We start from the raw sequence: 11406 nt of genomic DNA, 5'->3' as shown, positions 1-11406 counted from the left end.
GCTGGGCGACCCCTAACACGTTCGCTAGATTCTATAGTCTTCGTGTGGAGCCGTTATCTTCCTGTGTTCTCACCTCAAACAGGTAGAAGCACTGAGAGGCCCCGGCTTCTGGTCGGCTTGCTAAAACTGCTCCAGAGAGTCCATATTGTAGACCCTGTCGAGCTCCTCCGTTCCCTCGGCAGCCAGACGTGGCGGAGCTTCCGGCGCCAGGCCCTCACTCTATGAATCCGTGAGAACCGGTTGAGGGCTGGGTTCCATATGTAGAGACCTAAGTGGATCCCATATGTGTAAAGTCCACGGTATAGCCTCAGAGCCCGTGTTTCCCCAGCAGACTTCCTGCTATTTTCCAAGAGGTTTACAATCACCTCTAATCTTCCATCTCCGGCCTACGCCAAAAAGAAGGGGCGCAGGAGGCTTCCACAGGACACTGGAAGGGGCAGTATCCGTGGCACTTTGGTAGGGATCCCAATTCGTCGGTCATCTGGCATGACGTTGAGAGTGACCAACTGAAAGGGAACGAGGGTTACATACGTAACCGAGACATTACTTTTATTTAAACGTTGGAAACAATTTATTTAGAAACTAGCTATAAACATGGTATTGTGTACTGCAACAATTGTTGATATTGATATTAAAATTGCAAAAAAAAAAAAAAAAAATTTCACTTTCTTTATGCAACATTCCTACAAATGCCTTAGTTTCTCAACATTCTTATTACTGATTTCTTATTTATTTCTTTTAATATAGAGGATGAACTGAGATTCACACATAATTAAAAAAGACAAAAACTGAGACTGTCATGTTTAAACTCAATTTACCTAACTGTAAAAATCCAATAAATAGATTTAAAGAAAGTAATTTTATTATAATTGGACATTTATCAAATAGTAATCAAAAATGACAAAAATGTAACAAGATTTTTCACTGTATTTTTGATCAAATAAATGCAGACTTGGTGAACTTATAAAAACATAAAAAAATCTTAGTGTAGTTAGTAGTGTGTGTGTGTGTATATATATATATATATATATATATATATATATATATATATATAGCAAACCTTTGATAATGGGCTGATAAAGAGATTTAAATCAAATCAGGAAAATGTTTTCATATTGAAGTCTACATTTATCACACATTGTTGTTTCTGAAAACAAAAGTAAGAAGAATGAAGTCTTGAATGAATTTAACACTAAAAAAAGGTTCCTTCAGTCGACCGATTTAGTTTTTTTTAGACCAACTTCTGAAAGTAGGCACATCCACACAAGACATCCACAGCCATGCGGCACTGCTGCAGTGATTGTGCCGAGCACAGCGTCTCATGTTCAAAGGATTTGAGTGCAGGAATTTGTTCTCTGATATGTCAATCACGTCTATGGAGCGTGACGGCTCCGCTTGATGAATGCTCCCAGCAGACGAATGCCAAGCAGCATCGCAGCATGTCACATCTTGTCTTCTTTCCATCTCTCTGTTTATCAGAAAAATAACATGTCCCCAGACTTTTCAATCTCATCTTGTCAATACAGGGACAAACAAGCCTTCTTTAAACCCGTTGATGCATGACATCTAAAGTGCCTGCTCTTTTTGTCTCTTCTTTCTGAAGGCCTGCCGTGTTTTCAGACACAGACAGACATTAAGGAACTGCTCAACACACTCGGCCAGAATGTAGTAACCAAGAAGAGAAAGAATGTGGAGATCCTGTGGCTTGCGGGAATGGTGAGGCTGAGTTTGAGGTCATGGAATCTGTGCAGTTTGTTTCGTAACCTCACATTTGTGAATAATGTGTTCTCTGTTATGGTCAAGATTTCAAGTAAGATTTTAATCTTATAAATCATGGATTTCGAGAGAGTAATTAAAGGCTTATAAAATAGTATTTTTGTCCTGTTGTTTGTTTGGCCAATCTATACACAACCATTGAAACGTTTGAGGGTAAGTAAGATTAAATATAAGTAAGTAAAATATAATAAAAATGTATTTAATTTAATATTTTCATTTATATTCAACAACATAAAGAGCAATATTTACCTAGATATATGTTATATATATTGCACTACATATACATTATTAAAGCATTATAATACTTGAAAAATTTAACAATTTGTGAATGTTTTTGAGTGACGACTCACTCAATGAATCAGATTTTTGAATCTTTTCATTAGAACTGACTGAACAAACAGACTCACAGGAATTAATGTTTGCTGCTGAATTATAAATCAGAAGCATTATTAAAACATTTCTAATGACACAGTCTCTTGCCCATGTAAAAAAAAAAACTAAATATCCTTGTTTTGTTTTGTTTTGTTTTTTGGCAGTGCATCTCTGTGAATTTCGCTCTGTGAAAATAGGAATCAACCATCAGTTTATCACCACCATACTTCATATCAGGGAAGCAAAAGTAAATACAATTGAATCGGTCACATGTCTCCTCAGATCTGTCGTCGCATAAATGGTATCCGCTTCACCAGCTGTAAAAGTGCCAAAGACAGGACGTCCATGTCAGTGACGCTGGAGCAGTGCTCTCTGCTGCGGGACGAGCACCAGCTCAATAAAGATTACTTTGTGCGAGCTCTGGACTGCATGCGGAGGTAAGCGCCAGCCCATTTCTGTGCAGATCTGTTCTCCCCATGTATGCATGCATTCAAGGAATAGTTCACCCAGAAATTAGAATTTAATAAAAATGTGCTCGCCCTCATCCAAGATGTAGATGAGTTTATTTCTTCATCAGAACAGATTTGGAGAAATGTAATGCTACATTTCTCCAAATCTGTTCTGATGAAGAAATAAATCGGTGCCGTCAGAATGAGAGTCCAAACAGCTGATAAAAACATCACAATAAGCCACAAGTAATCCACACCACTCCAGTCCATCAATTCATGTCTTGTGAAAAGCTGCCTGTTTGTTAGAAACAAGAAGTTATTCATTTCAAACCATTGTTTCCAGCTGAAATGCGAGTCCTCTATCCATAATATTGCTTGCTCCAGTGAAAAAGTAATCTTGTCTGAATCAGGAGAGACAAGCAGAAACAGTCCAAAACAGCTCTAAAAAAATATGTGGGTTGATTTTGATGTGAGAGGACAACAGGGGATGGACTTTTTCACTGGAGGAAGCGTTATTATGGATTATGGACTTATATTTTTGCCAGAAGCAAAGGTTTGAAGTTAAAATGCATTAATGATGGATTTGTTTCTTACAAACACGCTGCTTCTCGTTTCACAAGACATGAGTTGATGGACTGGAGAGGTGTGGATTACTTGTGGATTATTGTGATGCTTTTATCAGCTGTTTGGACTCTCATTCTGACGGCACACATTCACTGAAGAGGATCCACTGGTGAACATTCTACATTTCTCCAAATCTGTTCCTATGAAGAAACAAACTCATCTACTTCTAGGATGGCCTGAGGGTGAGTACATTTTCAGCAAATTGTCATTTTGGGGTGAACTATTCCTTTAACATTACACTGTAAAAAAATTTCACCCCTTTCAACTTAAAAATTCAGTTTTGTGGCTGCCTTAAAATTTTAAGTTAAATCAGCTTTTAACTTAAAAACATAAGTTGTCATGGCTTTTTCATCATATCATTTTTTACAGTGTACACTTGACCTTTAACATCTAATTCTGATAATAAAGTCTATACCAGTGCGTCTGTTCTGATTGTGTTGTGCACAGAAAAATATGCAGCAAAAGTCGCCCATGATGCATTAAAATACTGTATGTTCTGAAACAGAGCCCTCGTCTCTATCAGTATGTGATAATGCAGTTTGGTTGAAATCCAAGCCAGTGTAAATTATGGGTGAAGATTAACTGATACAAGAAGCCAAACTATGTGAAAAATGTGAAATATTGCTTCCTGTTCACAACCCAGTACTGAAGAGTTCGACATCTGTGTTGATATCCAATGATTCTTACATGTAGCCTGTGTTGAGATTGTGAAATACAGGCGGCAGGAAGCTTCTGCCACAAAAGAGCATTTAGAAGCTGTACATACAGATGACAAGGCTTTATAAGAAGTCTTGTGGAGCTGCTGGAAACTGTCAGCTGCACATATTTACAGCCCACACTGCAGATCCTGTAAGAAAAAAATAAAATAAAGAAATGTTTATTTTATGTAAATGTAGGGAATTTCACTACATACTGCACACACACTGTAGCTATTTTGTTCTGAATGTTCCCAACAAAAGCTCTGTTTCAAAACATTGAAATTGAATTTGTAATGAGATCCTTTCGTTTGGCCAAGTTTTAAGGCAGCAATCCCAACATGCTCAGTGGAACGAAAGAAAAAAACCAGTGAAATGTTCTTATTATAACTGTTAATTCATTCAGTACTGAATGGTTTATAAATATTGCTTCAAAATAGCTCAGTATTTTACACAATATGCAATGTATAAAGAGAATGCAGTGCAACAAGCTCAATTAAAATTATTTTTTTTGAAATATTCTTAGTCATAAATGCAATTCACTGAACAATTTTGTAAAATATAATAAAAAAAAAAAATTGCTAAGTTCCGTCTATTTATACAATTTATAAGGGTCATATGACGTTGCTAAAAAGAACATTATTTTGTGTATTTGGTGTAATGAAATGTTTATGCAGTTTAAGGTTAAAAAAACACATTATTTTCCACATACTGTACATTATTGTTTCTCCTCTATGCCCCGCCTTTCTGAAACGCATCGATTTTTACAAAGCTCATCAGTCTGAAAAGTGAGGTGTGCTCTGATTGGCCAGCTATCCAGTGCGTTGTGATTGGCCGAATACCTCAAGCGTGTGACGGAAATGTTACGCCCCTACCATACTGTTGATGCCGTCTCCCGGCGCGACGAGACAAAACCAATAAAACCCATTTCAAACGAGGCATTTGTAGCATCCAGTGGGGACATAATTACTGTTTATAATGACTTATACTGTCTTTTTACGCGTTGCATCGCACCACGTAAACATAAAACCATGTCTGCATTTGTGATCAGAGAAATGACAAACAACAAGCGCTACTCTACACTGCTCAAAACTCGCGTTTGAATCGTCAGTGGCAAATCCTTTAAATATGAAAACATACTTACAGGCTGTGAGTCAGAAGCGCCAGACTGTCCTTGCAAAGTTGGAATTGCCCCACTTTATAGAAACAGAAACAGTCCTCGTAAGATCATCATATGACTTTAATTATTTTGCACACTTTCAACTCACTTTCAGCAATTATTGTTTAACACCAAGAAATAATTTGAGCCTGGAAGATTAGAGTAATCTCATTCATTTGCTTTACTTTTCAAATATTTATGTTCCTCCATCTGCTGCTTCACTCGGTGCCAAAATATGATTCATTTGCTAAATGGCTTGACGTATCTGCTAAGACTCAAATCTGCATCATGATAAATGTCCTCAAGCGGTGGTGAAGTACTTTAGCTGAGATCTGTGTATCGGTCTGTTTATTTAAGAGAAGTCGTGACAGTGCCAGGGGCGGATCTACCGGGTGCCAATGCTTTTTTTTTTTTTTTCAATGAATTATTTCTTTATTTACCCCAGTATAAAATCTAAATACAAGCCATGTTTTCTGTACCGCATTTTAGCAGCTGTGCTTTAATGTGATGACATAAACAATGTACCGCAAAAAAAAAAATGGTTAGAAAATGTGTCTCGCGCTGTGTGGTCAACTTCAATAACAGGTGACTCTTCTGAACAGCTTATTTTTGGCAAGTCAAAAACGCAGAGCAACCAGTGCAGCCCAATTCACAAACAAACGGACTGTTTTTCCATTATTTACATATATATTACTTTCGTCATGGATATATTTGACATCCGACAAAACCAAATGAAACCAATAAGAAGATTGACAGAAACTGAGCTGGGTAAGAAATCTAAACCTAACCAAATTTTTGAAAGAGAAACTTTTGTTGGCTTGGCAAGTTCTTTAGCCTACTTACAATTTAGAATAGTTAGGAAGTCTCAGAAGTATTAAATGCTTCAATATGGCCATTCTTTCTAGCGAATTTGAACGTTTTTGTAGCTTATAAACTTGACGCACGAAAACTTGTGATTTATATACCATCCAAGTAGCCTACATAATTTTACTTTAACTTTATAGTTAAGTATAGATGATGGAATGCTTTGTTTGCTTTTGTGTTGCCGCCCCTCACAGTCCTCACGCCATGCTAACAATCATTTTATAAAACGGATAGTCCGGTCCTTGATTCTGATTGGTTGAGCCACGTTCTAAGCTGTTGTAAATTACTCTACAAACATACACAACCACTTTGTTGCAACCACAACCGATTCTGAGGAACTACATTGTTTGGCAGAAGAATAATGTTTTTATTAATATCATTACACTTTATTTGCTGCGTTTTATTTTGTGAAACCTTACTACGTATATGGACGCTTCGCTAACAACGCCCCTTAGCTGTTATAAATTCACTGTAAACCACGGCTTCACGTTACTTGTTGCTTTATTCTAGATCCACCCCTGGATTTCTTCCACTGCTGTTTCCAATGTAAACAAACCTGCTTATCCAAAAAGCATTGTTCTCAAGGTTTCAAGGTTCTCAAAGAAAAATAACTAGTGTAGTTAAAATCAGCTCAGCTGTACAGTAACACTTGAAATTGCAATATGAACAGAATTTACAAAACACATTGCGTGGAAAGATATTTTTATAGAAGATTTTCTCATTGCTGTTGTTTTCGGCACGGAGAAATTATGAGTTCTTGTAATTTTTGAACATTTAAAGTGTAATTATGAGGCATAAATTTTGTTTTTATAGACAATATGCACAATGATTTACAAGTTTTCTTCCCAAAACCCCACAAAGACTTAAGATCCTGCTAAAGATGCTCATGGCGTGTGTGCCTGAGTTTGAAGCGCCTGCACTGATGGGCGATTCTCTTATTAGTTGTGCTGGGTGTTGATGCCCTGAAGGCTTCGAGTTTGTTTGTTTAGCAGTAGCAGATGAGAAGTCTGTTGAATTAACGTAGCAGAACCGGTCTGCGGAAGTTGTTCAAAGCCAAAATAGAAAATTGAGCTGACACATGTGCTGATAAATGTGGATGCATGTCAACCTGTGTGACATTCACTCAACAGTATGGGTTTACTGTGACATTTTGTGATTCTGGGACAAAAACAAAACTCATCCCTTTTCAAACGAATATCAGTGTTTGTTGCTCTTGGAGTCCTGCAGTCGCCTCGACTGACCTTTGTGTGCATCTGGATTTTGTATTCATATAAAACTTTTTCAGCTTTAATGTTTTATAGAAATCATCAATCGCATGATGGCATTTAATATGAACACACAGCTTTGATTGACAGGTGTTTTTAATATGACATTTGCACAATATAACATGCTGTCAACATAAACATAATTGTATTCTAGGGAGTGTTTAGTGTTGGAAAAGGTGCCGTTTTTTACACTTTTATCGATAGTGAGCATTTAAGTGAACGTTTCCTTGATAACTCGAATCCATTCATGATCATTTTAGCAGTTTTGAGGAAGTGTTTGAGAAACCTGTTTGAAAATGCTGATTAGTTGCGCAGTTTAGCGAGTCAGCAACTAATGCTCATAACTTGAGTGAATGTGAGACTGATTTGTTTAAAAGAGTCATTTGTGAATCAAACCACACTTGTTGCACTGTATGTTTGTTTTTGTGCACAACTCAACAGAAGGACATTCGTATCAATTTTGCATTGCCCAAGCTGCCTTTCTCAGCACATGCAGTTTGGATTTGATTACTTGCCGTTTCGCAATAGATTCACTATTGTAGTTTGCTATTCTGTCAGCATCAGTGGAAAAATACAGACATTCAACCACCATTAATGGACCTGAATTTAATGAGAATCATTTGCTTCTGATATTTTTGTCCTCCAATCCTTCTGCACACAAATTAATTAATTTCCGGCACCATTTATTATTATGTTAAAATCTCTGTGTGCATTCTATTAGGGTTTTGTTGAATGTGTTTGTGTGAGTCTCGCAGGCCAGACTAAACAATTAACCTTTTCTTGAATTTGTTTGTGTGTGTGAACTGACCTATTAACCTAACGTCTTGTTGAATGTGTGTTTGCTTCTTTCTCTCTCTCTCTCTCTCTCTCTCGTTTCCACTCAGCGGTCTCTTGGCCCAGGGAGAGGTTGCCCAATGGGATGACCCTGAAGTGGGCTCCGTAGCTATTAACAAGCCGGCGTCCCGCCACTTCTATCCAATCGCCCTTCTGCTTGTCAGCTCCCACCTGCTGGTGGTGTGGCTCATTTTAAGTCTCGTTTTTTTGCTTGCAAAATACCAATAAACTGCTGATTATGCCATAACCGAGCTGCGTCTAACTTCTTACTTGCTTCCTCGAGTGGTTCTCTCTGTCTTCACAAATAACATTTCTGATTTTTATGGAAGCCCGTTTTTGCCAAGGAATTAACAAAACGAAAAAATATCAACTTTTTATCTCGCAATTCAGACATTTTTCTGAATTCTGAGTTTATATTTTGCAATTGACTTTTTTTCTCTAAATTCTGAGTTTTTATCTCGCAATTCAGGGGCCGTTTACACGACAACGTTTTCAGCCAAAAATGGGAAACTTTTTATGCGTTTTACCTGTTCGTTTACACGACAACGGCGTTTTGGGGACTGAAAACGCATATTTTTGAAAACTGGTTTCAAAAGTGCAAGTTTTCGAAAACGGCACCGTTATCGTTTCCGTGTAAACACCCAAAACGGGAATCTTTGAAAACAGTGACGTCATGCGCGTGCGTAGTACGTGTTAGGTATGTAGACATGCGCAGTACGTGTCGATTTTAAAGGCAAGCGTGAACAAGCATACACAACAATGGCGGAGTACATGGTACTGTTGTTGCTGCTCAAGAGTTTGCTAACGCTTCTTCAGCAAAGTGTGGATTTACTTCACCAATATTACAACCAACAGCGGAGACGCGTCATATACAACATATAATCGTCACTTCCCTACAGGTACTGTTTACTAACAAGGTGACAGCGCCAACTACTGGCCTGGCATACGTAATACAGCGCTTTTGGCCGTTTTCACAGATATGTGTAAACGCAAATCATTTTGAAAATGTTGTCGTGTATACGTGAAACTTTTTAAAAACGTTTCTGTTTTTGACTACACCGTTGTTGTGTAAAAGTAGCCTCAGACTTTTTTTCTCTGCATTATGAATTTTTATCTCGCAATTCAGACTTTTTCCCTGAATTATGAGTTTTATCTTGCAATTCTAAGAAAAGGTTAGAATTGTGAGATAAAAACTCAGAATTCAGAGAAAACAGAATTATGAGATAAAAAGTCACATTTACCTTTTTTTATTTTCTTTTTTTATCCCATGGTAGAAACGTGCTTCCTTAGGTATTTAATGTTATACCACTACTAACAAAATAAGTAATTTCATGTTGAGCACTTGGTAATATTTAATGGTTCAAACCCTCATGTCTTACACCCTTGTTATTTTCTCTGTGAAACATAATGTCACATACGGGTTTGGAATGGTATTTTGATCTTAAATAGAAAGCATTTTAGCAGCTGCACGTATTTATTATTTTTTTTGTCAGAAGGAAGTGAAGAGGTGTTTTGTTTTTTGACACGCTCTAAATGCAGCATGAATGTCACAGTTATCTGTTGCATTATGCTTTCATAATTGAAGTGTCGTTTATTCAGTACAATCAAAATGTTTCCTCATGATTTGCAGGTAGCATCACTGAGGCCTTTTCATTGTTGTTTTGGCTCTTTTTTGATTTCATCCTCATCATTATTATCATTCCTTTCCTATCTTTTTTTCATTTACCCCTCATCAGAGAAGGCTGCCGGATTGAGAATGTGCAAAAGAATATAAAGTGCAGAAAATACGCTTTCAACATGCTCCAGCTGATGGCCTTTCCCAAATACTACCGGCCACCTGAAGGGACATACGGCAAGGTGGACTCCTGAAAACTCCTGAATATACTGTATATACAGTGGGGTTTAAAAGTCCACATTGAAATTGGGGATTCAAAATTAATTTAGAAATTGAATTTAGAATATGTAGGGGGAAAAAGTATTTAAAAAATATTTTAATAATATATTTTATTTTGAAATAACGCTTTAATGACAGCAGCACTTGAACAAAACCTGATATACCAAATACTTGTTTTAATACGGAACTCTTCAAATTTCCACTATGAAATTTTCCACTATAATTATGAAATCTCAGACTTTTGGACCCTGCTGTACATATTCACACACACACAGGAACAGAAAAGTTTTTTTGTTTACTATATTAAAACAAAAGGCCTACTGTAAAGGACATATTCTTTAATTGTTAATTTAATTGTTTCAAGAAAGAATGCAGTGCATTATTTAAAAATAATTTTAAAATACTAAATGTAAACATTATTTACATGTAAATAACATAGTAAATATACATTATTTACATGTAATGTGTACAAATGTTTTCTTTCAAAAGTGAAAAGCGAGCAATTTGCAGGAATTGTCTGAATATGTAGCTTTGAACGCCAAGTAAACTGTTTGCAGGCCTGTCATATCAGTTGACATTCATCACATGTCTGTATATATGTGTCTCATGACCAGAGATTGTTCTTTTGTTGTTATTGGTTTGTTTTTGTACCGAGGTATTTCTGAAAGTGTGTACTGTATGTTTTATATTTGTGTTGGTATATAAAGCCATTTCACTTGTTTTTTAGGATGATTCTTGGAGTTATTTCCATTACAGCTTTCAGCTTGCTTTTGCACTCGGTGTACATTGTTTATATACATAATATGCTCTCTATATGCTGCCAACTTGGAGCTGTAAAGGAACACTCGCTCTCTTTGTGCTAAAAAGCCTCTTATCAAATGTCACTTTTGACAGCATTTATTTGTGAATTTGTGCTGTTTTTAGATGCTTATCAAGGTACAAGTAGATCAGATTCATATTGACTGGTCTTTGAAGCCAAACAAAATGCTTTAAATGAAATATGATGTTCCTAAAACATTCGTGTGTTTATCTGATTAGCTGAATAGACCAATTCAGAGTAGACGTCACAGTTACATCACTTGCAGCTGCGCGCGCATAGTGGTTGCAGAAAAACACTGGGAACAAGTGGAGGTAAATGGGTAAAATCCATGGAATAAAAGAAAAAAATATATTGTTGTGCCTTTTGATGTCAAGATCGGAATGCAAATAATTGTTATAGAATACTGTCGTCAAAGACGCCATTTGAAGCTAAACGCAGACGTTTAAATGGACATACTATGGATGAAAACTGCTAACAATTCTGACTTTTTTTTCTCGCAAATGCAAGTTTATATCTCCTAATTCGGACTTTATAACTCGATTTAACTCAAAAATAGTGAGTTTGTCAATTCTGAGGGAAAAAAGCCAGAAGTGTGGGATGTATATTTTGAGCCGAAGGGAAAAGAGAGAATGACGAGTTGTTTTTCCTTATCAG

The 11406-nt window shown here is 36.7% G+C and overlaps 1 protein-coding gene across 3 annotated transcripts in view; it reads left to right on the top strand.

Annotated features, from left to right (window-relative positions):
* The window catches only part of LOC107703845 (type II inositol 3,4-bisphosphate 4-phosphatase-like), a 121011-nt gene extending 110681 nt beyond the window's left edge, over positions 1–10330 (top strand). The window contains exons 17-19 of one of the 3 annotated variants that reach the window (XM_016506612.1): positions 1604–1716; positions 2431–2585; positions 9775–10330. In XM_016506612.1, coding sequence (XP_016362098.1) covers positions 1604–1716; positions 2431–2585; positions 9775–9907 — 401 coding nt within the window. In that variant the 3' untranslated portion in view covers positions 9908–10330. Of the gene's footprint in view, positions 1–1603; positions 1717–2312; positions 2405–2430; positions 2586–8088; positions 8276–9774 lie in introns of those variants that run through there. The other 2 variants (XM_016506611.1, XM_016506613.1) reach the window with 2 other exon arrangements.
* The last annotated feature ends 1076 nt before the right edge of the window (positions 10331–11406 follow it).

This window comes from Sinocyclocheilus anshuiensis, unplaced genomic scaffold (assembly GCF_001515605.1).
Source record: "Sinocyclocheilus anshuiensis isolate Anshui unplaced genomic scaffold, SAMN03320099.WGS_v1.1 scaffold274, whole genome shotgun sequence".
NCBI lineage: Eukaryota > Metazoa > Chordata > Actinopteri > Cypriniformes > Cyprinidae > Sinocyclocheilus > Sinocyclocheilus anshuiensis.
Note: the sequence above shows the minus strand (reverse complement) of the source record. Positions and strands in the feature narration are given on the sequence as shown.